This window comes from Rhamphochromis sp. 'chilingali' (assembly GCF_963969265.1).
Source record: "Rhamphochromis sp. 'chilingali' genome assembly, chromosome: 20".
Classification (NCBI taxonomy): Eukaryota; Metazoa; Chordata; class Actinopteri; order Cichliformes; family Cichlidae; genus Rhamphochromis; species Rhamphochromis sp. 'chilingali'.
In genome coordinates, this window is record NC_137947.1 from 5,491,581 (window position 1) to 5,518,595 (window position 27,015).

Genomic DNA, 27,015 nt, shown 5'->3' on the forward strand with positions numbered 1-27,015 from the left:
CTCTATAACCTTTTACAAAACCTGCTTTTGAATGAATTAAATTCATAAATATATTTTGCATCATTTTTACAATCTGGGAGCAAATAAAGTTTGAAAAATACAATGTGGTTTTTTATAGAGGTGGGAAGTACAAATTCTACATTACTGTACTTTCCTTGAGTATTTATCTTTAGGTAATTTTACTTTTACTTCCAACACTTCAGCTTAAATATCTTTACTTTCTGTATGCATTTTTTCCACCTCTGGCTTTCACAGAGGCTTATATGTTGCACTATTTCTTAGAAGGCTGCCACTTATTTTGGTCTTTTTTCCTTTTTCTTTTTGCAGCTAAACAAAGAAGATATAATATGTTCACAAGCCTGTCTCTTTTACTTTGGGCTGTGTAGGGAATATCTGTTTCCATGTTTAGAGTCTTTGTGCTGTGCTAAGCTAATCAAGTACAGCTTGACATGAGACTGGTATTTTTTTTTAAATAAACCTTTTTACTCACAGAAAGTGTAGAGTACGGAAGAGCAGACCAATTAAAAAAAATCAGAGGACATAAAGTTTTAGCAAGACTGAGAGCGTTCGTGGCAACGGACTTCTTATTTGTCATTTGTTAAAGCAGGACTCCCCCTTAAACAAGATTAATATGATTTACACTAGGCGTGCCCATATTGATGCAACTGGAGTCAGCCTCAGTACTGACTGTCCATCCAGAACCTTCTCCTGAGACACAGACAATAGTGTTGCATGCCCTGGAGACAGTCTTAACATTTAGATGGTAATCTGAGCAGAAGAAACGGGATTGTTGGTATTATTCTCATAATTTAGCTCAGCTGTACTCTGAGTCATTTCCCATAAAAATGCTTTGGTGGCGGGAAAACTACATGACATTATGCCAAGAAGATTTTAAACTAAAGCCCTCACCTCAAAACTAACTCACAGTTGAAACTCTGAGTTTAATTTATCAACTATAGTTACATATGTAAAAGGAGCCAATACTTATGTTTCCTGTGATAGGTGTTCATATTAAAAAGGTCAAAGTTTAAAATACTGAAAACCTGAGCAAGTGTATTTGTTGGGTCTGTCTAGCACAGGCCCACTGCTGAAACAAGACAATTTAAAAACACAGCAAAAGCATTGAACACTGCTGATGTTATGAACACTCTATACACGAGTCAAGATGCAGAAAAACTGCTCACGGAAACGCTGCACACTCCAGTTATCACAGTTATCATAGTTCTGTTTCCCTCTCTTTGATGAGTTCTCAGCCAGCTCTCGATCTGATAATGTGTAGCTTGCTAATCAGCTCAGAAGAGACCACAACGCAACCTCACACAGTGGTTGCGTGCTTTGCCCACAGTGGCAAAGACCTGCACTTTCATATTCAATTCAGCTTCTCCATCAAGTAGTTTTCAGCCGCTTCATACAGGGTTCAGCATATTAGTTGTTTTCGCAGGTGTGCTCTATATCTCAACAACGGCTCATAATAAGACGACAGTCTTTCAAACAGGTCAAGTGCCTCTATGCACATCCTTAGTTAAAATATTTACCTATATCACTTCACCTCATATGTCATTGTACTGAATTTGAGCAACCCTAAGCTTAATGCAGATTACTTTTAACAACTGACACAGACGTACACAAACAACACAAACAGGCCTATAACTTTCCCCAGCCTGCGTGAACCCGCACGGCCGTTGAGCTCCTGGACTCGCGTGTACCCGCGCAGTCACTGAGCTGCACCTGCCTGCGTGAAACCGCACGGCATAGGCGTTGCTCTCTTTCCTTTATAAGCCTGCGATTAACCGCACGGCTCAGGTCCGCGTGAACCCGCGCAGCTACAGCGCTCTTCTTTGTACAGTACTTACTTGGTGCTGTTCTTGCATTAATCTCGAATCCCGTCAATCACCATCCAGCGAGGAGAAAAAACAGACAGCTAATCCACCGGCCCGATGACAAATTCTCACGTCTCGGGACTTTACTACAGGAACTTCTATACGTCCTGGCTGACGTCTTTCGGCGTGTCTCTTTTTCCCCTCGGTGGATGTCAATTCTAGGGATCCGGCATCGAAGGACCAATTAATGTTGGGTCTGTCTAGCACAGGCCCACCGCTGGAACGAGACAATTTAAAAACACAGCAAAAGCACTGAACACCAAGTAGGCAAAGTTCTTCGTGTTACTCATGCATGAGGGAGACCTGCCTGGAGCCAAGTGTCGTTGCACCACTTGACCTCCGTCAGACTCTCAGCCAGGTTCCCCATAGCACTCCTTTTATTGTGGTTACATGAATATGCATAGGGTCATTAACACATAACATCTTACATAGGTATACATGTGAACAAAGAATACTGAGTGTGTGTGTGTGTGTGTGTGTGTGTGTGTGTGGGGGGGGGGGTCAGAGTGTGACCCAATAAAGACTTCCCTAAACCTGCTGGTCTGGAAGTCCAACAGTTCATCTAAACAAAAGGCACTTAGACTAAAACAGATATAGCTACGTTTATCCTACCATAAGACAATAAGAGAAGGTACGACCACTTCCCATGCTCCCAGAGTGCTCTCTAATGCACACAAAGTTTGCAGACTATCAAGGATCAAACCTCTACCAATCTACAACTAATTATAAAACTCTAAGCATATATGGTTAAATATTTCTAAGCATAAATGACAATCAACAATACAAAACCTAACAGTATTCACAACCAATTTATGTGAGCTGAAAAAACAGAAATTAGTGTGTTTAAAACACTCTAATACTTTCTCCATTTTTTGATTTGCATACTATCAGTGATAGGAGATACCTCCAATTCAATCCAATTCAATTCAGTTTTATTTATATAGCGTAAAATCACAACAACAGTCGCCTCAAGGCGTTTTATATTGTACAGTAGACCCTATAATAATAGATACAGAGAAAACCCAACAATCATATGACCCCCTATGAGCAAGCACTTTGGTGACAGTGGGAAGAAAAAACTCCCTTTTAACAGGAAGAAACCTCCAGCAGAACCAGGCTCAGGGAGGGGCGGGGCCATCTGCTGCGACCGGTTGGGGTGAGAGAAGGAAGACAGGATAAAGACATGCTGTGGAAGAGAGACAGCGATTAATAACAAGTGTGATTCAATGCAGAGAGGTCTATTAACACATGTTGAGAGAGAAAGGTGACTGAAAGGGAAAAATTCAGTGCATCATGGGAATTCCCCAGCAGCCTACGTCTATTGCAGCATAACTAAGGGAGGATTCAGGGTCAGCTGGTCCAGCCCTAACTATATGCTTTAGCAAAAAGGAAAGTTTTAAGCCTAATCTTAAAAGTAGAGATAGCGTCTGTCTCCCGAATCCAAACTGGAAGCTGGTTCTGTCAAGGTTGGCTGAAAAAGAAGCCAAACGCTGGACTTTTAGAATGGAGAAAGTGTGTTTATTTACAGAGAAAACAGTGCCAACAATCCACAGTGTGTGCTCTCCCAATTCCCCGTGCTGTGATTCCTCTCCGTGATGCGTGGTACTGTTTCGTCCTCCTCAGTGCTGTGTTCAACAGTGTGCTGCTCCCTCCACACGTTTGCGTAATCACCCTGGAAACAAGAGATGCCACGATGAGTGCCGTCCCATCCACCGACAGACAAAACACATTAACCATTCCAACAAGAGAGTAACTGAAAACACGATTATACAAGCTGAGCACTAACTGTATTTCTAGATTAATAATCCTGCGCTGAGTAGAGCTCCTTGATTAGGCAGATCAGCAACAGGTGAGTGATTGTCACAGGTGTGGCTGGCTCCAAGGCAGGGACTCTGCAGGCCTGGTGGGGCAGCAAAGCTGACATAACAGCACACAGGGAAATGAGGAACCAGGAGCAGATCGCACCACAACCATAAATAATTAAGAAAGACGAATAAAACTCATAATATTCATTCAACTCAAAAATAACACATGATCCCTGGGTCACAGACTCAGACCCATGACAGGTTCCACAGAAGAGGGGCCTGAAAACTGAAGGCTCTGCCTCCCATTCGACTTTTAAATACTCTAGGAACAACAAGTAGGCCTGCAGAGCAAGAGCGAAGTGCTCTAATAGGGTGATATGGTACTATGAGGTCATTAAGATAAGATGGGGCCTGATTGTTTAAGACCTTGTATGTGAGGAGCAGGATTTTGAATTGAATTCTGGATTTAACAGGAAGCCAATGAAGGGAAGCCAAAACAGGAGAAATCTGCTCTCTCTCTCTAGTCCCTGTCAGGACTCTTGCTGCAGCATTTTGGATAAACTGAAGGCTTTTCAGGGAGTTTTTAGGACTTCCTGATAATAATGAATTACAGTAGTCCAGCCTGGAAGTAATATGATCTGCACCAAGTCCCAGTAATTAAGGAGGTTTTTTAGACCTCAACCAATCAGCAAATAATACCGGCTGACAATATTGCCTGCCATTGTTAGCTATTTGCCATTTTATCGGCGTTGCAATTTATCAAAGTTAAAAAATGGTTTTAAAGTAAAGAAGAGATGAGAAAAACACATTTTAACTATTTTATGAGGGTTGCACAGTCTTGATCACCTTTTTTTGAATAATGGAGACATTTGAACTCTCATTCAGCAGCCTCGCCCAGTTTTAATGCGACTTAAGGAGAGTTCCTGGTATTTAGCCTGTAATGAGGTTGTCCTCTCCACTCACATTAATACAGCATTTTCAAATGCTCAAGACATAAAGACACAGGAATATTTATTTTACTATGTAATGCATGTTACATAGTGTTACACAGTAACATGCATTACAACAAAACAAAAAAACAGCAGACTTCCTTTACTTGACTTCCTTTAATATGTAAAATCAATATTCCGTGGTGTTAATACCAGTGTTTGAAATGCCACAAATACAACTACCCAGCTGCTGAGCAATCGGTGATAAGTGCAAGTGAGTAGTTTAAAAGAAAACATATAACAAAGGTTATAAAAAACGGTTCTAATTTTGTGTGTCCAAATAAATTTTAAAAAGTTGTCTCATATATTGGAATATAGTACTTTTAAATCCCCAAATACTGGTATCCAAAATCCATTAAAAATCCTATAGCTGTCAGCTGTAATTACTTTTAACCTTTAATCATGCAAAGGAAGTAGAAAATATGGCAGTGGAATGGCGAACTGTGTTTCTTTCAGTTTACAACACAAAGAGGATGAACAGGTCAGGTAAATTAAAAAAGAACCTAAAACAAAACCAAAAAACAAATGAATAAATAACAAAAGTGCTTCACTTTTTTCATTTTGTAAATCAGGATTATCAGAGCAGAGCATTGTAATTACCTTAATTTCTTATTACTTCTCTGAAGTCAACAAAAAACTGAAAATTTTGTCATCATAATGCCGAAAATTATAACGTCATCAACAGAAATGATTTTTGCTTTTTGATCTTTAATACCATCAGCCAGTTTGTGCAGCACATGACATTTTTTCAGACGCCAAATAACTGCCAGATCTTACAAGTCCACAAAATCGATTTCTCATTGTGAGACAAAAGACAAATTAATCACACAAAGACCTTTAATCGGGTTTGGGGCGTTTATTTTTAGGTGAAATGAAATATTTGCTTTAAATATAAAACTCAATGTCTTCATTTATGGTAAAACCAGGTTGGAATATTTAGGCATGCTATGTCTTAGAAAGTGTTACGATTACTTTGACATTTCTTTTATTAAGTGAATGCATTAACTATAGGAGATCTAATTTCATGGTATGATGTAGCCATAGTATATTTTTAGGAACTCAACAAAAACATGTTTTTTCTTATTGCAAACGACAGTCCTACTTAGATGGTGAGTCAAGATAACCCCATAGGTTTATTTGTGTTAAATTGACCGTAACAATGATGATGAGTGATGAAAGTAGGCCTGTAAGTAGAGTAAAAAAGGTAACACATGCTCTCTGGTTACAAAAGCCTAGTTACACACCAAAGCTTGACAAACAAACCTGGATGACATTTCACCTCACTCTACATAAGGTAGAAACTGAGGCCACTTGGGTATAACATGGGTGTTTATCTGTACTTAGAGAGCTATAAAATGTCCAAGTTGGATGAAATTCCTCTCTCCTTACCTTTGTATACCTTTGTATGTACTCTTCTTGTTTATCCATTGTCCAAGAAGAGTACAGAATGTTTCTAGAAAAAGTATATTGTTGCATATGCTACTTTAAATAGTTATGTTCCCATAATTTTTTTTTCTTTGCCTTCACAGGTTTTCACTTCTGTGGCTGTTCAGTCTATTTGCAGTGCTGGATTACTGCGGTGCAGGTGTCAGACTTCTGCATAATACTTTCAGGTGACACATGATCAGGTGCATCTTCTTTCAAGCTCATTTCTTGTCTTTATGTCTTTTCAGTTGATCTGAGGGACTGTGAGGGAGCAGGCAGCAAATGTAACCCCAACGCTGACTGTATAAGGATCAGTAACACCTTTACCTGTGCGTGTAGAATGGGCTACCAGGGCGATGGTCTGACGTGCAGCGACATCGACGAATGTGGCAGTGGCTTGAACAACTGCCACAAACAGGCAGACTGCACCAATACCTTAGGCAGCTATAACTGTGTCTGCCGCAGTGGATACACTGGAGATGGTACAACCTGCGAGGACGTAGATGAGTGTCAAAGAGACAACGGGGGTTGCCATGAATATGCCCTCTGTACTAACTTTGAGGGAGGACGAAAATGCCAGTGTAAAAGTGGCTTTAGTGGTAACGGCTTTCAGTGTACTGATATTAATGAATGCACAACACCGAATATTTGCCATTGGAACGCCACCTGCACCAACACCCCAGGGTCTCACGTCTGTGCCTGTAATCCTGGTTATAAGGGCAATGGAAAGTACCTATGTCTGGATGTAGATGAATGCTCAGAGACTCCAAATGTGTGTGCTTCTGGACGTGGCTACAGAGGTTGTAGAAACCTGCCTGGATCCTACAGTTGCGTATGCAGCCCTGGCTTTGAAAATATTGGAAGGAATTGTGTGGACATCGATGAATGTGCCGCTAGCACCTGCAGCCGTTTTGCAGATTGTGAAAACAGCTTAGGGTCATACACGTGTACTTGCAAAAGTGGCTTTGCTGGGAATGGGCTGACATGCGTAGACATAAACGAATGCAATGGAAACAATGCATGTGACCCCAGGGCGGTGTGCATCAACAGGATGGGCAGTTATGAGTGCTCTTGTCCAGTTGGTTTTCTTGGAAACGGAAGACAGTGTAACGACATAAATGAGTGTGAAAGAACTAACATCTGTCCTTCTACCACTACCTGTGTGAACACTGGTGGCTCGTACTACTGTGACTGTGGCCGCGGCTTTATCTTTAATAACTCCCAGTGCATTGACGTGGATGAGTGCGTGCCCGGCCGCTGCAGCCCCTACGCAACCTGCACGAATTCACCTGGGTCCTTCTCTTGTCAGTGCTTGGAGGGATACAGGGGGAACGGTTTTACCTGTGAGGATGTGGATGAATGCTCGCAGGCTAAGCAGTGCCACACCAGTGCTCTGTGCATTAACCTTCCAGGCTCCTACAACTGTACTTGTCAGGTGGGTTATTCTGGAGATGGGATACAGCAATGCAGGGATATAAATGAGTGTTTGGTGGATAACGGAGGTTGCAGAAACAAAGCTACGTGTGTCAACAATCAGGGATCCTTTTCATGCCTGTGTCAGCCTGGCTACGTCTTGATTAACCGTACTCTTTGCCAGGATATAAATGAGTGCAAGGAATTGAAGAATCCCTGTGGCGTGAATGAAGAGTGCAATAACACCGACGGGGCGTACCAGTGTCCATGCCGGGTTGGGTACTACCGCCCTGGTAGCAACATGAATTGCATCGATATTGATGAGTGTAAAGACAACCCATGTCATGTCCATGCCACGTGTATCAACACGCAAGGCTCATACACCTGCACCTGCAAGAGTGGCTTTGTAGCAAACGGCACTCAGTGCGTGGATGCAGACGAGTGTTCTCAGAAGGATATATGCCACGCACGAGCAAACTGCACTAACCTAATAGGGAACTTCTTATGCACTTGTCAGGAGGGTTTCAGGGGCGATGGCTTCTTCTGTCAGGACGTGGACGAATGCTCCATCTCTAATACAACCTGCCCCGCTTTCTCAACATGTATCAACTCGGCCGGTTCTCACGTCTGCTCATGTTTGAATGGTACAGTGGCCTTTAATAACACTTGTGTGCCACCCAGCCCACTGTGTGACCCTGCGTGCGACAGTCGCGGCCTGTGCCACCGTTCACCAACTGGATACCAGTGCGTTTGTGACCTGGGCTACACGGGCAATGGACTGACTTGCTCCGACATAGACGAGTGCCAGAGGGAAAATGTTTGTCCTCAAAATGAAATGGAGTGTAAAAATATCCCAGGATCATTTTCCTGCACCTGCAAACAGGGCTACACTCTCAATGGAACTCAGTGTGTCGGTAAAACAAACTTTTCATATGTCTCACAATTACTCTGTCAAGGCATGTTTAACACTTTATTATAAAGTTAACAAAACAAAATTCTCAATAATATAAATGCGTATCTCTCATATACGGTTTGATTGGGCTTTTTATTCAAACTGTTTAAGAAACCAGGCTTAATACTGATTAACAAACCACCCGCTCTTCCTGGATCCAGAATAATGAGTTACTTCATTTATAGTATTCATTTCCTAATATTTGTTTTAACCTCCTAAGACCTGGCGTCCAATGTGGACATCACATTTTGGGTTGTCTAGACTAAAATACAAAATTTTGCTCTACAAGGGCCTGATATACACTTACAAGGACGTTATACCGCCACTCTTCTATCTGAATTTAAAGCGAACATCCTTATATGCGGATCGAATTTTTCTCAGAAACAAAAATCAGGTTAAAAAAAAATCACATAATTCTTTGTTTTTACATTCATCAGGTCCCAATCAGCCCAAATAGCAAAGAGAAATTAAAAATGCATGCCATGGAAGAGTTTGTGTCTTAGGAGGTTAAACTTATATGTATTTTATCTCACTTCTAGATTAAAGTTTGCATATAACATTTTTTTAATCTATATTATTTTCCTTTTTTTTCTACCCTACCTTACACCTCATTTCCTGTTACCTTTGTAGATGTGAACGAATGTGAGACAGGTCAACAGGATTGCAGTGAATTTGCTAAGTGTGTCAACACAGTGGGCAGCCATTCCTGTTTCTGTCTCAGCGGTTTTATGGGTGATGGAAAAAACTGCTCTGGTAAGTAATAAATCCTCATTTAACCTTCAATTGGAAAAATTGGTTCTTTTGCACCAATCAGTGGACTTTCTTTGAGCTTTTTTTTTAGCACCATTCGGAGCTGTTTCGCTGACACTGTCCCATTTTGGATAAATTATAGACTTCGATGAGTGCCAAGGCCAAAACGAAGGATGCCACCCAGCTGCCAGCTGCACTAACACACCTGGATCATTCTCCTGTGTCTGCCCACTTGGCATGGAGGGAAATGGCTTTGACTGTCAGGATGTGAACGAATGCCAGGAGAATAGTACCCTGCCACACAACTGCAGCGCCTTAGCTTTATGCCTCAACACCAACGGATCCTACCGCTGCCAGTGCAAGCATGGATACCAGGGTGATGGCTTTGTGTGTGATGATGTGGATGAATGTCAGCTGGTCACAGCCTGTAGCAAGAACATGACGTGTAGCAACATTCCCGGATCGTACACCTGTTCATGTATCTTGGGACGGGAGTACAACAAGGGAACATGTGTGAATGAAACAACCTGCCTGAACGCTAGTGCCAACTGCCACCCACTCGCCAAGTGCCTTCCACATGAGGGTTCCTTCTACTGTCAGTGTGCAGATGGTTATGAAGGAACAGGAACTGACTGCTGGGATGTGGATGAATGTGGCAAACTACAGCATCAAATCTGTCCTGCCTTCTCCAACTGTTTCAACACAAATGGTTCCTTCATCTGCACATGTTGGAGTGGTTTTCAAGACAACGGGACGCACTGTCTGGATATAGATGAATGTGCGATGGGTGACTTCCCTTGCCCTGACAACAGTACCTGTACTAATCTAGAAGGGAGCTACAAATGTACCTGTGACCCTGGTTTTACAAGGAATGGCACTCTGTGTGTGGACATAGACGAGTGCTCACTTGGCCTTACTCTGTGTCCTAAATTTTCCAACTGCTTAAACACAATTGGATCTTCTTTTTGTAAATGCTGGGAAGGTTACCGAGGAAATAGCACTGTCTGCGAGGAGATCAATGAATGCCTAGATAACATTACCTGTCCGGAACATAGCAGGTGTATCAACACCAATGGTAGTTACCTGTGTCCTTGTGACAGAGGATTTTCCAGTGTCGATAACTTGTGCGTGGACATTGATGAATGTAGTAACAAAGAACTAGGGGAGCTTTGCACCAATGGAACATGTGTCAATGCTATTGGCTCATATTTCTGTGAATGTGTCGAAGGATTCTGGAGTAACAATACGGAATGTGTAGATGTGGATGAGTGCTCAAACTCTTCAGTGTGCCAGCCCCATTCCACATGCGTCAACATCCACGGGTCTTACGACTGCCCCTGTAATGAAGGGTTCAAACTGAATGGTACTGAGTGCCAGGACGTGGATGAGTGTCAGGAACCAGAAAACAGCCAGTGTCCAGAGCACTCATTTTGTAACAACACCATAGGGTCCTTCCTCTGTCGGTGCTCTCCGGGGTACAAAGCCATTAGCTCAGGCTGTGAGGATATAAATGAATGCAAAGACACCAACGCCTGCCGCTTTGACCAAGTTTGCAAAAACCTGCCTGGATCATACAGCTGCTCTTGCCCATTGGGATATCATGAAGAGAAGCTGGCATGTGTTGACACCGATGAATGCAAGGATTCACCTTGTCACCCAGTGGCACATTGCTTGAACACACCTGGATCTTTTTCATGCCACTGCCCAACAGGTTTCAATGGAAACGGCTCCTGGTGCAGAGACGTGGATGAATGCGCTGCCTTGAGTAAACCATGCCACCCTCTTGCTCACTGTCACAACACCCCAGGCTCATTTGTTTGTATATGTATGCCAGGGTTTATGAGTTTGGGGCCATTGTGTGTGGATATTAATGAATGCAATGCCATGAATGGGAATTGTCACTCTGCTGCCACATGTATCAACAATGTAGGAGGTTTTAAATGCTCGTGCAATCAGGGCTGGAAACCCACCAATGACAACGGTCATGGAAAAGAAGGATGTGCAGACTTGAACGAGTGTGCGTCACTCCATCCATGTCGTGGGGAATCGTCCTGTATTAACCTACCAGGGTCTCATACCTGCTCCTGTCTGAGAAACAGCACATTATGCAGAAGGATAACTATGACGGGTTGGCTATGTCTTAGTTAATCACCTTAATAATTATACACTGATGTTTGTGTTTGAAATGTGAATATTTTCTTATTTTACGTTCTCAAAACTTTCTTTTGGTCAAATTATGCATTATCTAAACAAAAGGTTTTCACTGTGCTACAAGCATCTATTAGACCTGCTGGCAAGCTAAATTTGGAAATTCTATTTGAAGCTGTCACAATCACTTCAAAAACAGCCTGCAAATAATGCTAAGCCTTGAAATTAATTCATGTAACTTCATTAAAATATATCGTGTAATTAAAAAGGCGTTTGTTAGTATACCTGCGTTGCCTTACTGATTAAGCTAACATTCCTGCAAAATGAGAAAACAAAACGAAAACAAAAAACAAAGAAATAAGAAAACCTTACCTTTATTTACACGTTTTCAGTCGATGGTTGTGGATTCAAAGTGCTTCCTTATATTACCACTGAGGTGGTTAAATATGTTTATCTAACACAATGTAGATTAGGCTGCTAGCTGAACGTAGTGTTTTCATTGGGAGAAACACTTCGTCACTCATCCAAGTGACTCCTTCAGTCCTCAGTGGAGACTTGGATCAGTGACAAACACTACCTTCAGATTAAAAGAATCAACTTTATGTACCTTTCTGTCGTTTCTGGATGATTGAGCATGCTTTAAGAAAGTTTTCAGCATGTTGTATTAGCAAAAAGGACAATAGTCTAGCTCACAGCATGTTGGGGTAGCAGCAAAGCTCAGTCGGATTACTTTTAATGACACATAAACAATCAAAACAATAATTGTGCATGTTTACAGCAAACTGATTTGGATAGTTGATGACTTTAATATGTTCACATTAAAATGTAACTTATTAATTTTCTGTTATTCCCCCCACAGAGGGAAATCTGTTTCCCTATGGAGATGATGTCGGGGATAATGAAGTAAACATAGACACAGAAGATGGAAATTCTCCATATATCACACCACCAATGGGCTTCCCCTTCATGGGGAAATTGTACGACAGAATTTATGTGAGTTCTTACTACGATTATCTATAAATACTGGAACAAAAGTGCCCAATTTATTATAATGTTGTAGAACGTTCCTTCAAAGTAGCAGCAACTAATGAGTAAATCGTGATGCAAATGCAGTAATATAATAGAAACAACACATTTCAGAAACGAGAATGACATTTTCTTACTTATACATTTGTTGAATTACGCATACTGTACATGCAATGTACTAATTGCAGCAGGGTATTAGCCACAAAATATGCAAATAATGTGGATTTTACTTAAAGGTTTACAGCAGTGGGAGTTCTTGCACTCAGCTCTTTATAATGAAGTAAATATAGTGAGGAGAGCAGTAAAATTAGCCATAAATATCGAGTTTCATAGGAGAAGATTGGTATTTTAATGTGTGTCTGATATTGTCTCTCCTTTTGTTTTCTTAGTTTTCTGATAATGGGCTTGTCCAGTTTCAATCTGTTGTTGAGAATGAGCAGTATCTCCTCCCGTCTCCTTTCGCCAGTGGTTTCCCTGACCACATGAACTTGACTTTGTTAGCTGTGTTCTGGGATGATGCAGACCTCACTCAAGGGAATGGACGGCTCCTCTATCAGGTTCAATGCCATCAGATGTCATTGTTGAGCTAGGATCAAAATGACTTTTGAAGTTCATTTTACATGATTTTGTTTGGTTGAAACAATAAAGTAAAACCGAGACAAAGAACAACCTAGTTTTCTTTTAAAGAGATACAGCTTACAGAGCAAACTCACCACGGTGTACTTGCTTTGTTTTAATACTCCCTTTCTTGTTAAATGTTAGGAATACCACACACGGAATGTGTCAGATGTCTACTCCCAGGTAGTGGTTAATCGTACGGCTGAGGAAGTAACAAAATTTGAGCACCTGAAAAACAAGCCAGCTTTTACCCCTGCCTGGATCCTCAAAATCACCTGGGACGATGTGATGCCTGTCTCCTTCCAGAAGGTCAGCTTCTCAGAGGTGAGTGTCAGCCAACACTTGCATTCTTATTTTATATGGACATGTCACACAAACATTGCATATGGTCATAATCAGTAGTTTCATAAGAAAGCAAGATAAAAAGAGCAAAAGTGGGTTTTGATGTTAATGATGTTTGTAAAAGTTTTGCTTTATTATACTATTTTCAAAACTACCAAACTCCGTCTCACAACAATGCATCAACATGCTTTTTTTTGTGTGTGTGTTTTTTTACTATAATACTGGGCTAAATATGTTCACATTCATAGTGTTTACTGGAAAAGTTAATGACCAGTTTATAATCTGAACCTCTGATTCAGGCTCTACCTGTTCCTGAAAGCTCTTATGTACCAGTTCCAGTAAAAGGTTTGATTGAGCAGGGAGTGCAACTGGTTACTTGTCAGATTGACCTCATTTACGTGTTATTCTTTTATGCAACGTGAGCCTTTTGAACAGTATAGCTGAAAGAAAGGCATTCAGTCCTGAGTCCTGGAACATGCTGTTTTATTTAGCTCTGGTGCCACCTTGGGGCTGTGTTGCCCTGAAGGACTTGAATGCAGAGTGCAGTGATATCTGCTGCCACCAGTCTTCATCAGATCACTTTTACACTGTATCTAAGCTCTTGTTGCTCTTTTGTACTGACAATACTAGAAGCAAAGTACATCAAAACAAAAGCACACATTTATTAGCCACTTTGAATAAGTGATTGAATTCATTAAATTTACTTTTTGTTGCAACATGTTGAGTTAGTTAAAGTTTGTTATTTTTAGAGCAACACTTTCCAGTGTATCCTGACCACAGACGGAGCGCGTTCCTTTGCCCTCCTGCGATACGGGGAGATGAAATGGGGCCCAGGTCAGAGAAAATACCACGATGCTCTTATCGGCTACACAAATGGAAAGCTGTCTATCAAGGAAATCCCAGTCCCTCCTGAAAACCTCTTTGGCCCTGGGGGAAGATACAGGCCTCAGCAAGTGAAAGGAACCATGGGGAACTTAGGCCAGCTGGTCTATGATTTGACAGGACCGACGGGGTCAGACGTAGATCCCGGCTTCAGGTGCCAGGAGTGGGCAGTGATGGAGCCTGATCCTGATGAGTGGACAAAAGGGCTGCCTGCCTGTCCCTGCACACGGAACCAGGTTCTGGAGGATCTGTTATTTATGCAGGATACATCTGTGCCTAGTCCAACTGTGGTGAAGCTGAGGGGTCAGCGGTGGGGGAGTGCACAGGGGCAGACCTTCCGCTCAGTCCTGTCCAATATATATGGCTCAGGGAAGAGGTGTGTGTATGAACCTGATGGTGCCCTGCTAGCTGGATACAATGAGCGCTACTTCTCTGGATACAGCATACAGAAACATATTGGTAATACAGGCATTTTCTTTTGTCAAATCAGCCACAAAACTAGTATAACTACTAACTAACATATTAGTGTAATGTACAAACTTGTCACGGCCGCTTGATGAAATAACACGACTATGTTATTTTATTAAACTTCTCTCTTCAGATGACGATCTCCTGCCCTTTCAGTGGTGTTGTATGGAGTCTCCACTTTGCCACTTTTACCTCGACAAGAGGCCGCTGGACCGCTGTCAAGGTTACAGCTGGACTAGACCTGACGGCTTCACCCAATCCAGGAAGGTGACACAGGGTATAGGTGAGCGGCTGCTCCATTTTAAGAAAAACTAATACATATCAATCTGTCTGTATAAGTAAGTGTCACGGCTGAGAAGCCGGTGTGTTTTTGATGTGGACCCAAGTGGATGACCGTTAACAAAAGGCGAGTCGTTTATTTTGCCCAAAAACATGAATACAAAAGGCAAAAAATGAACAGTGACGAAAACTGAAACGAAAACCCAAACTAGTAAAACCTAGAACTTTCAAAATAAAACAGAAATATAATGGAATGTAGACATGACAACACAAGCTTGACAGTAGACATGGAAACACAAACACATGACTCACTGGGGAAACAGAACAAAAAGAGAGACATACTGGAACAGATAAGGAAGACAAAAGCACGGCATAACTACACGTTAAACATAGAGGACGCCCATATGGAAACGATATACATAAATTTTATAAAGTTTCTTGCGTGAAACTTGTATGAAAAGCATACAAGAGTGAAAACAGATATAAGATCCCTTGAAAAATTATATAAATGAAACGTGTATGTTTTGGATACTTACTAAAACAGTATATGAAAGTAATGAGGAAGTGGCCACTTTCATGAGTAAATCATATAAGCCTGATATGATTCACTATATGAAGTAAGCCAAGTCTTTTTTTCTATTTCTTTTCCATATGGGCAAGACAGACAGAAGACTGGAAAATACTCATAAACACATGGATGAAATAAAAACTAGAATAAAACCCAACTAAACCCTGACTAAATAATAACACAAAAACTTAACATTATTGCAATCTAACATAAAAAAATCTAAAAGCTGGGTCACAGGCTCAGCCCCTGACAGTAAGATGTGAAAAACTTTTTAATTTCTCAATCCTCCCCCCTGCAGCAATGGTGTATGGCAGCCTCCATTTCATCACCTTCGATGGGAGAACGTACTCCTTCAAGGCCCTGGGAGAGTTTGTGATATTGCGTCTCTCATCTGCCACCGGCTCTAATATCTTCACCCTGCAAGGACAGATTGACAGGCTACACCCAGACGCGAACAGGATCACTGAAGTCCCAGCGGTGGTGCGCATGGCTGCCTTCTACCAAGGCATTGGCAAGGTCAGGATAAGAGCGAGAAAGTCTGTGTGCGCTAAAGGAATAGCTCCAGTTGGGAAAGCATACATATTCACTTCTGGGAGTTAACTCAGGAGATGGATTTTTAGCTTAAGCGAGATTTTCTAAGCTAAACTTATCATCTCCACTTCATTATAAAATGCACATGGCAGTAATCCTCTAACTTTCGGGAAGTAAACAGATGATTACACTTTCTTTATTTTCCATAAAAGAGTAGAAATCTGCTGCACATAGATCTATATCAATTTGACTGAACATGTGCGATCATCTCTGTTGTGGCAGGTACATGAGGTTCAGTGTCAAAATCTTTAGGCAGTAATGAATTTATCTGAAATCTTAATTCCATATTTTTCCTATGCTTCTTTCGTTGCAAGATGCATGCAGGCTTAAATAGATATTAGATGATACTGTTGATATTCCATGGATGAACCAAGCTCCAGATAAACATTTGAAATTTTCAGATTGAATGGAGGAGTTCAGAGAAGGACAGCAGACTGCGAGTTTTGGTGGATGACGTTGAAGTCCCAGTCACCGTTGGTAATAATCACCACACACATCTCAAGTGTATATTTTTATTCTTTAAGTGTACTAGAGAAGCTTTGCATGCCGCTGGTGGGTGAGGAGTCTGTGATCACAGCCTGAGCCGTGTGCCTGAGATGACCAAATAAGGCTCATTCAAAGTGAGCAAAGTGAACCAGTTGGCTCAGAGAGATTTCCTTGTTATTACCTCATTATTTTAAATTTTCAACACATTTAATACAATCATCCATCACTGTAACAGTGTATACATGACTAAAAAGGAGGAAAAGCAGTAATAATAGATCCCTTTTAAAAAGTATGTAACAATTATATAACAGTAAATCAGGCACGTGTATGAAGTATTACAGATTTGAAACCTATTATAAACAACACATTACAGTCGTAACTATATGATGCATATATGTTTGCTGTCCATTCAGGTCTTGTACATGCCAGTAAGAATAACTTTGCAGTGCGCTGTACCGAACTGCAACGCTGCGCGGCTGTGTATGCCAACGGCCTCCACGTGGTGGTGTGGCGAAGTGGGGGTAGCAATCAGCTGTGCGCCTTAGTGGAGGTTCCTGAGACCTTCTTCAACCGCACCGTGGGTCTCATGGGCCTCTGGAGCGCCAACCCCTCTGATGATTTCCTCATGTCCGATGGCAAGGCCATTCGCTCGACGGATGTCAGCACCCCTGCAGAGGAACAACTGCATCTCTTTGGTTTGTCCTGTGAGTGGATCATTGCTGTTTTTAGAAACAGGTTGGGGCATTTTGAGAATTAGCTTAATACAAATCATTTCTGAGAGGAGTGTTTTTATTTGATGTTCATCAGTTTGTCTGAAGCACAACTCCAAATGAATGCTATGCTGCCACTAGGTGGCCATTTCTGGCCCAAAGATAACAGGAGATGAAGCATAAAACAGAATTTGCTCATTTTAATGGTGTATGTGTACTTTTAAACGATGCAGTATAATTTTAATCGTGTGTGTGTGTGTGTGTGTGTGTGTGTGTGTGTGTGTGTGTGTGTGTGTGTGTGTGTGTGTGTTTAGGGGCAGTCCCAGGCCCAGAGAGCCTATTGTCCTCTCTAACTCCTATGAATTCACTGGTGGTCACCCCCACTGAGAACCTGCTGAAAAGCATCAGTCCTGCTGAGATTGAAGAGCTGACAAGAACCTGTAAAAGCAGCATGCAATGTGTCCATGACACACTAGCAGCCGGTGTTCCTGAACTGGGCCAGGAGACTCTGAAAGCTGAGACAGAATTTCAAAATCTGGCCCTGATCAAAGGTAAACTCGTCTGAACTCGTCTCTAAAAAACAATGGTGCATTTTTATCACTGACCTGTAATAATTAGATACAGTGTTTTTGTGATCTGGCAGGTAACATGCCTCCCATAGTGACACAGCCCACAGTGATCCGCTCTCAGGTCAAATCCCAGGTCAGCGTTCAGATCATCGCTGAGGATGCCAACAGAGACAACATCACTTATTCGCTGCTCTTACCCAGGCCTCCCCAAGCTTCGATCAACAGCGGTGAGACACCTACTCAGACTCTCCGTAACGTCAACAGATGACATGTTGACATTTGTTAGAGGGATGGAGAGGCTGCCGCTGTAGCCGGCAGTGCAGTCTGTCAGCAGATGGGACATTTCAGAGCTGAGTCAGTAGACTGTAATGCTGAGAGTGACTAGCACAAGACACAAAATACACAAAACATGAAAAAATATGAAATGCTGTTTCAGTGATGTAGGTGTTTACAGCCTCTTGTGTTCTCTCCTGTCCAGGTAATGGCTACCTGACTTGGACCCCTCTAAGTACCCAGCCTGTCCAGCTGAGCATCAAGGTCAGTGACAAACTGGGCAGCTCCCTCTTCACTCCCATCCTGCGTGTCTGCAACTGCCTCAACGGAGGAACGTGCCAGTATGACAGCATCACTGAAAACCATCTGCAGGGAAAGTTTCAGGTGCTCTATTGTCTCAGTTGAGCTGACACTTTCATCTAACTGCAGCATTTCTTGTCATGGCATTCATAATTTCTGTTTACAAAATTGCAGCTTTGTGCCAGTGTCAACTTTGAACAGCGATAAGCAGGTGTAACTGAAGATGATGTAGCGGCAGCCCTGACAAGAACTCATAGTATACTGAATGTTAATCATCCCTAAACGAACAAAAATATATGTATTTATATCCTCCTACTCTTTGACTAGGAGGTGTCACAACACAGGCAACTGTAGCCAGTGTTGCCAACTTAGCAACTTTGTCACTATATTTAGTGGGTTTTCAGACCCCCTTAGCAACTAGCGACAAATCTGGCTACTTTTTCTGGTGTTATTGGAGACTTATTTATGACGACCTTTTGACGTGAAAGCGCATATCGCTCTTCTCAACAAGCAGCGGTGCTGCCGTGGGCACCTCACCCGTGCCAAAGCGCTCACGGGCAGAGGATAGTCCTCCCCCAGCTGCTATGAGGGCAGCAGATGTTCACACCTGTGGGTCCAAACTGCAAATGAATCGCACATGAGCGAAGCCGCTGTAAAAGAAAACGCAGTCAGTTCTTTTACTGTTATGCCGTTTTGTGGATCACAAGGTTTAGAACTGCTTATAAACGCACACACACACACACACACACACACACACACACACACACACACACACACACACACACACACACACACACACACACACACAAAGTAACTCCACCAGAGTGCCTTTTTCAGGTAACTTTTGCCGGTGGAAGCCTTGATAAAGGAGCAAGGTTGGAATTGTTACATTAAAAAAACAATAATTACTAAAAGAAATTTAATTTGTAGTTCTAAATAATTCTAAATGCATTTAGGATGTTTTTTATTCACTTTATGTCTCTTCCACGACGTTATTTTTCTCTCCTACAACGTAGGTTACAATTACATTAGCATGACCAACTATGCAAATTAGGCGATGATGTCATTTAGCAACTTCTAGTGACTTTTAGGACAACCAATAGTGATTTTCCTTACTGAGGACTTGGCAACACTGACTGTAGCTAATAGCTGTCTGTTAATACCTCTGCTAACTTAAGTCACTCAACTGGACACTTCAACTATGTTTCTGCTGTTAATGCCTTTTAGCATTATTAACTGACCAAAAACATGGCTTGATGTTTGATACAGACTCTTCAAAAATTAGTGCTTGGGTTTCTAAACTGTTTAACAGGAATTTGGACCTGTGCAATAGAGGCATACACTTTATGGAGCGTGCTAACCATGCTCGCTAACCATGCTCACTAGTTAGCTGATAGCTTAGCACTACACTCTCTTCTAGGTTGTTTTTTCCCTGAAAAGACTAAATACCTCCTTCAAAATGTCCAGTCCAGTCCTGAAACCAGTGGGCAACCTCACAGTAGCCACAACTGTGTTTTATTTACAGTCTGTGGTTTGGACCTTCTTAAGGAAAGGGCAACCAATCTGAAGAAAGTTAGTTTATTGAAAGGGAGGGCAGCTTTGTGGTGAAATAGGAACGCTATGTGTGATCTACAATGTGCCTAACCTTCCAGGTGGTGGGGTGTCTGTGTCCAACGGGATTCAGTGGGAAATTCTGTGAGAACACTACAGATTTATGTCGAGGCGAGCCCTGCTTCCGAGGAGTGCAGTGCCAATCAGAGTCTGGCCAGTTCACCTGTGGTGAATGTCCTGATAACACTTTCGCTAATGGGAAAAAAGGATACAAGTGCTTTGAAAGTAGTATGTAGATTTTTTTTTACTTGTCAACACATGATCACCTTCTAAAAACCACCATGACTGACCCCATAATTTCACCCTGCACCTTCCTTTTCCCAGACATGTGCATCCCTCCTTTTCCCTTCCCCTGCCACAAATATGCTTATTGCAACAGCACAAAACAGAGCTACACCTGCACATGTATGGAAGGCTTTAATGGAGATGGACACAACTGCACAGGTAGTGAGCACTCAGCACTCGAGCATGAATAATAATGCAGCTTTTTAAAACGTCTTCACTTCATTCTTTGTGTCTGTATTATAGATGAAGACGAGTGCGAAGAGATTCAGAACTGTCAAAATGCCAAGTATGAGTGTAAGAACAAGCTTGGCACCTATGAATGCATCTGCAGATATAAAAACTCCAAGGATGATAAAGGATGTGGTACGTTCACCCTCACATGTAGTGGACTATTGTGGCAGTCAAAGTCTAAATGTCCATAAATGCATTAGAGTGAGTCAGATGACAGTTTGCAGATACTCATGTAGCTCTAGACAGGTGTGTAATTTGTCAGTTGTGTAATGTGAGGAATAAACAGTTTTGCGCACAAATAGCAAGCCCCAGACATTATATTTAATATTAATATTTACACTTATAAGTGTAGAGGCTGACACAATGCACTTATTTAACCTATAAGAAAAAATTGTCTTGAGAAAAAATAAAAAACTAAATAGGTTTTTCTATGTCTTAATGAGATCTTAACCAGTTTCATATGGAGAAGTTTTTACTTAGCGAGTGAGTTGGTTAATGACTAGTTAGTGACAAAGAGTACTTCCTCTTTTTGATGACCCTTTTAAACTTTCTTTGAACTGTGGAAACTTTAACAGGTGTTCAACACATAGCTTCCACTGTAGTTACTATAATACCTCTAAAGTTACAGCAGGAAATCAAATAAATGTACACGCACTAGATTCAAAAAGCTTCAACAACCCTGAAACAGCAAATGAATCCAAACCATTTATCGTCTTTTACTTGGAACCTATCCCAGCTAGGGGAGGTCACCAGTCTGTCGGCTATCACAAGAGACAAATGAGCATTCATGCTCACATTCACATCTACAGATGTAGCTGACATACATGTCATTGGTCTGTGCATAGGAGGAAGCTAGAATACCTGCGAGAACATGGGAACTCCACATGTAATAAATACAACAGAGGATTTAAATCCAGGACCTATTTGCTATTCAGTTCAATTCAATTCAGTTTTATTTATAAAGGGCCAAATCAAAACAACAGCAGTTGCCCCACGGTGCTTTATATTGTAAAGTAAAAACCCTACAATATTCGAGAGAAAACTCCAACATTCAGACAACCCTCTATGAGAAAGACCATGTCACTTTATAATGCTGGGTACAAAATGATTGTTTGGCTAAGGATAGTACAGATGTGCAAACATCCTCTTGCCAGCTGATACGACTCATATTGAAGCTGCTGACAGCTGGATCATGCTAAAGGAATTCAACTCTTCAATTCAGTTTTATTTATACAGCGCCAAATCACAACACTGTTGCCTCAAGGCGCTTTATATTGTAAGGTAGACCCTACAATAATACATACAGAGAAAAGGCCAACCATCACATGACCCCCTATGAGCAAGCACTTTGGCGACAGTGGGAATGAAAAACTCCCTTCTAACAGGAAGAAACCTCCAGCAGAATATTAAATTCCGTTCTTTTGAATTCTTTTGGCAACAGAGAAAGACTGAACTCAGAGTGGTCAAGCAGAAAAAATAATCTTTATTTTGCATTTCCGGAAATGGAGACCCAAACACACGAACACACACGCTCAGGTCTGAATTCTTTGCCAGCTAAATCCGTATTTCTGCACTACGTCACACCGACACACAGTTTACTTAGTTCCGCTTTTTGTTTCTGGTTTATTAATATGTCTGTGCAGCTCTGCGCTAAAACTTCCTGTTCTCTGCAAAAGCATGCAGTTTCCTGTCAGTACTTTTGGCTTAGATTCTACTCAGAGTTGGCCCTTTTAGACTGGAAGCAAACTATATTAAAAGCAAGTAACAATAAGCACTAAATAAGCACTAACAATATATTAATTTTGTGACAAGAACCAGGCTCAGGGAGGGGCGGGGCCATCTGCTGCGACTGTTTGAGGGTGAAGAGCGGAAGATAGGGTAAAAGACTCACTGTTGAAGAGAGTCAGAGATTAATAATAACTAATGTTTAAATGCATAGTGACATATAAACACCAAGAGAAAAGAGGTGAATGAAGAGGAAACCCCCAGCAGAATAGATATATTGCAGCGTAACTAAATGAGGATTCAGGGTCACCTGATCTTATCAAAAGGGAAAGTTTTAAACCTAATCTTAGAGATATAGTGCTCTACATACTGCACTGTGCAGCTGAATTCAGGAATCAAAACAGGAATCCAAAACTGGATTATGACCATGACACTTTCTAAATATGCTCTAACTCATGGTGCCTACTTCCATCATTTATGTACAGCCTATTGATGAAACTGACTCTCTTAAAAGTGATGGAGTATTACAATCACCTCCACACTCAGAAAGGCACAAATTGAAGCTGCTGTAGTCTCTGCATATGTAAAAACTGTAGTTGTGCTCTACAGCAGAGCATACCTGCTGGTTTATTATAACTCAGCTAATGTGTTTCTCTGCAGGTGACTCTCCTAATCCCCCAGGTAAGCGCACCCATATAGTTTCCCCTGTAGCTTCATCACAGCTCACCTGTTCCTCTGGTGTTTTATGGAAAATTATTATAGCAAAGATGCTTAAAGCTGCTCTTTCTGCCGACAGGCTATAACATGTTCAATGTCTCTGTGACCTGGAAAAAGAACGCAGCTGGTGGGATCCAACAGGTGTGTTTGTACATCAGAGATGTCTGGTAACACGTTCATCTGTAACAGTAATACAGGTTTATCAGTAGTTTACAATCATAATCTCTTTTTTCTCTCAGTTGAATGAGATGTTAACCAGAGGTTTTACAAACAAGTATTATAACATCACCGAGATCAATCAGGGATTCACACCAGATGTGCTCGAATATCGAATCAAAGTGTCCAGTGACACCCCCCACTGGTACATCACAGACTACCTGACCAGAATCAGCAGCCACTATGGCATCCATGCCATAGAAGTTAATGGTAAAATATCTTTTATCTGTATATGCGCTGTTACTAGTGTGGATGCCGATTATAAACACAGCCAAAGTTTCAAGTAATGAGGTCAGAGCATGCAAGAGTTCAGGCTTCAGACTCCTCTAAATTCCAGGTTTCTCAAAGGTTTTAGCCCACTTGTTTCTGTAAGATGTCAATAATATAGCTGCAAGCAGAGAAGCCACACCCATCCAGCCTTCTGTTTGTGAGGGAAAGCTAATCAGAAGAAAGTTGGTTTATATGCACACAGCTTGTTTAAGACAGACGATGAACTGGAAAGCTGCACGGAGACATGGCACAAGATAAATAAAGATTATTTTTAACTTTTAATCACACAAAAAATCTACTCAACTGGAGTTCAGCATTAAAGACATTAGCATAAACGCTGTTGCATGGACGACACATACATACTCTGACGTCATTATTTGGATATTTATGCGTGTATTTTTGTGTATTTTATTAGCAGAAGCATAACAGTGTTAGTAAGACTGTTTCCCTGCCTACAGACGTGGATGAGTGTAGTAGTAACGAGTATAAGTGTGACCACCCTGCTCTGTGCACCAACACCTACGGTGGCTACCGGTGTATTTGCAACGAGACTGACGTGAATAAACGCCAGTCCTGCATCATAGGTGAGCATCTTGTGTCCGTCCTGGTTCTACATCAAGTTACCAAATTAGTAACCTTCAAAACGCTGCTCAGGTTGCATAGCAACCATTGTTTGATAGAAATCTCACTCGTCTTCCTTTTACTGAGTTGTATGTGTTGTGTCTGAGGCTGAGAGATCACGGGCCTGTAAAGACAAGACAAAGTTTTTTATTTGGCTCATTAGTGGCTGATCTATTACAGAAAGAGGCCGAGTGGGAGACACAGAGGTAGACCTGGTCCTGGGGCTGGTTCTGGGCATCTGCATCCCTCTGCTGCTGCTGCTGCTCCTGGCTGTTCTGGCCTGCGTCTTCTGCTGCCGCAAGAAGACTGTTACTGGAGAGTGAGTGACACGAGCTTATATACAGTTTTAAATTTATACATAACATGAATGCAAACTGAAGTATAAAAGTTAGTGTTTTCATTGACTAACACTACATTTTGATAGCTAAGAATTAATGTTCCATGAACTCACTGCCCTTTAAGATCCAAGAATAGCGGCGTTAATTTCCAGTGTTTCTTTTTTTTCATTCATATGACACTGTTGTCTCCTGGCGCACAGTGAGCACCATGCATCAGGCCTCATGTGTTCTGGTCTGTAATGAGCTTTACAGCCTCACAAAAGCTGTGCTGAGACAAAGCCTACAAATTAGCCAGACCTTCGTGGGGCACTAAAACTCTAATGAATAAATATAAAACACGCTTTCAGGTGGGTCAGCAGCTCCTTTGGGCAGGGTGAAACGAGGTTTATTGCAGGTCATCAAAAGATATACTGCTGCAAGGAGTGACCGGGCCAACACGCACATACACTGCTTGCGCACAAACACAGTTACACACTGTGCATTTCAAGGTACAGTAGTCAAGTAGGTCTGCCCAGAGACAATCTTCTGCAGCAACTTGAAGGCTTTAAATCCTGTCTGCTGTTCTGCTGCTGCAGCACTGTCGTCCTCCTATTTAACTTCTCAGTTGGAGTACAGACTGCCCACTCTACTGCTATATTAAACAAAGACACTTCCTACTAACAGCTTTGGGCCGAGTTATGAAACTGCACTTGGGTAACACTGAGGAATAGTTACGGGTACAATAAAGCCTAAACCAGTGTATTGATGGGGGGAGAACATTCATCGGTGGAACAAATCATTCAGGTTTTATTTATAATTAGAGACAATGTTGGCTTTCAGCAAAATGTCTAAAACAGCATTGTGAATCAGTCAGCTATTGCAATGTTCTAAAGCAGGGATGTCAAACTCATTTTACATGGTGGACCAAATGTATCTAAAATAGATGTATAAAATTACAGCAAAAGTTTGGTTGCTAGTTTTTTGCTAATTCACAGAATAATTTTTGTTTTTTAACCTATTCTTTAGTTGCTTTAGTGCAGTATGAATGACCACGTGGGAGGTCTTGATCAGTAGGAAAACCTGTAAAACTTATGAAAACACAGTTAGAAGTCCAAAATCTCTACCCTTCTTAACATTTTCCAGTTGGAGTCTTTTGTGGGCTAAATCTAACCCCGGGTCTTATGTTTGATGCTCCTGTTTTAAAGAAATAGCTTAAACCTTTTTTGAAAGGGAAACTACTGACTACTATTTTCTTGTGTGCTGACTTACCTGAGAAAGTTACTACGTTTATATCTGTGTGGTAAATATGAAGTTACAGAGAGCAGGAACGTAGCTTAGCATGAAGGCAGGCAATGGGGAAACTGCTAGCTGCTAGCTTTGTGTATAATTTGGTATTGAAAATATACCCAGTATATCAGGTATCGAATTTTGTTACATGTTGATGTTAGATGTAGGTGTTGGGCACTGGGGGCACAGGCTTCAGAGTGGTCACTGTTAGACTAACGAAGGCATGAGGTCAGAAGGGTGTGTCCATGGACTATGATGTTCACAGATCACATTGTAATTTGAGAGCATGAAAGGCAGTGGAAACAAGACTGAATACATGTATGTGAATAAGAGGGCGGCAGTATCTAAAGTCATGTAACAGTGAACGTGCAAGGACTAGAGGTAGTAAAGATGGATGAGTTAAATAGCTGGGGTCAACCATCCAAAGCAACAGATGCAATGCACAATGAAGACAGTGTGGATGGGGTGGAGTGGATGCAGACGAGTATTAAGGGCGGTTAATGACAAAAGGATAGAAAGTTAGAAAGGGTTGACATGGTTTGGACATTTGAAGAGGAGGGGTAGCAGATATACAGGGAGTGCAGAATTATTAGGCAAGTTGTATTTTTGAGGAATAATTTTATTATTGAACAACAACCATGTTCTCAATGAACCCAAAAAACTCATTAATATCAAAGCTGAATGTTTTTGGAAGTAGGTTTTAGTTTTAGCTATTTTAGGGGGATATCTGTGTGTGCAGGTGACTATTACTGTGCATAATTATTAGGCAACTTAACAAAAAACAAATATATACCCATTTCAATTATTTATTTTTACCAGTGAAACCAATATAACATCTCCACATTCACAAATATACATTTCTGACATTCAAAAACAAAACAAAAACAAATCAGCGACCAATATAGCACCTTTCTTTGCAAGGACACTCAAAAGCCTGCCATCCATGGATTCTGTCAGTGTTTTGATCTGTTCACCATCAACATTGCGTGCAGCAGCAACCACAGCCTCCCAGACACTGTTCAGAGAGGTGTACTGTTTTCCCTCCTTGTAAATCTCACATTTGATGATGGACCACAGGTTCTCAATGGGGTTCAGATCAGGTGAACAAGGTGGCCATGTCATTAGTTTTTCTTCTTTTATACCCTTTCTTGCAGCCACGCTGTGGAGTACTTGGACGCGTGTGATGGAGCATTGTCCTGCATGAAAATCATGTTTTTCTTGAAGGATGCAGACTTCTTCCTGTACCACTGCTTGAAGAAGG

At 41.5% G+C, this 27,015-nt stretch overlaps 1 protein-coding gene across 1 annotated transcript in view; it reads left to right on the forward strand.

Moving 5' to 3' along the window:
• The window catches only part of LOC308387827 (uncharacterized protein), a 32,630-nt gene that overhangs the window by 597 nt on the left and 5,018 nt on the right, over positions 1-27,015 (forward strand). Inside the window, exons 2-23 of the mRNA XM_080868119.1 lie at positions 6,204-6,259; positions 6,348-8,426; positions 9,095-9,217; positions 12,222-12,355; positions 12,778-12,945; positions 13,151-13,330; positions 14,098-14,689; positions 14,832-14,981; positions 15,844-16,061; positions 16,538-16,613; positions 17,036-17,326; positions 17,647-17,883; positions 17,976-18,128; positions 18,380-18,558; positions 20,127-20,313; positions 20,410-20,529; positions 20,614-20,733; positions 22,987-23,007; positions 23,123-23,184; positions 23,283-23,469; positions 23,988-24,113; positions 24,331-24,469. Of these exons, the coding sequence (XP_080724245.1) occupies positions 6,204-6,259; positions 6,348-8,426; positions 9,095-9,217; positions 12,222-12,355; positions 12,778-12,945; positions 13,151-13,330; positions 14,098-14,689; positions 14,832-14,981; positions 15,844-16,061; positions 16,538-16,613; positions 17,036-17,326; positions 17,647-17,883; positions 17,976-18,128; positions 18,380-18,558; positions 20,127-20,313; positions 20,410-20,529; positions 20,614-20,733; positions 22,987-23,007; positions 23,123-23,184; positions 23,283-23,469; positions 23,988-24,113; positions 24,331-24,469 (5,598 nt within the window). The remainder of the gene's footprint in view (positions 1-6,203; positions 6,260-6,347; positions 8,427-9,094; positions 9,218-12,221; positions 12,356-12,777; positions 12,946-13,150; positions 13,331-14,097; positions 14,690-14,831; positions 14,982-15,843; positions 16,062-16,537; positions 16,614-17,035; positions 17,327-17,646; positions 17,884-17,975; positions 18,129-18,379; positions 18,559-20,126; positions 20,314-20,409; positions 20,530-20,613; positions 20,734-22,986; positions 23,008-23,122; positions 23,185-23,282; positions 23,470-23,987; positions 24,114-24,330; positions 24,470-27,015) is intronic.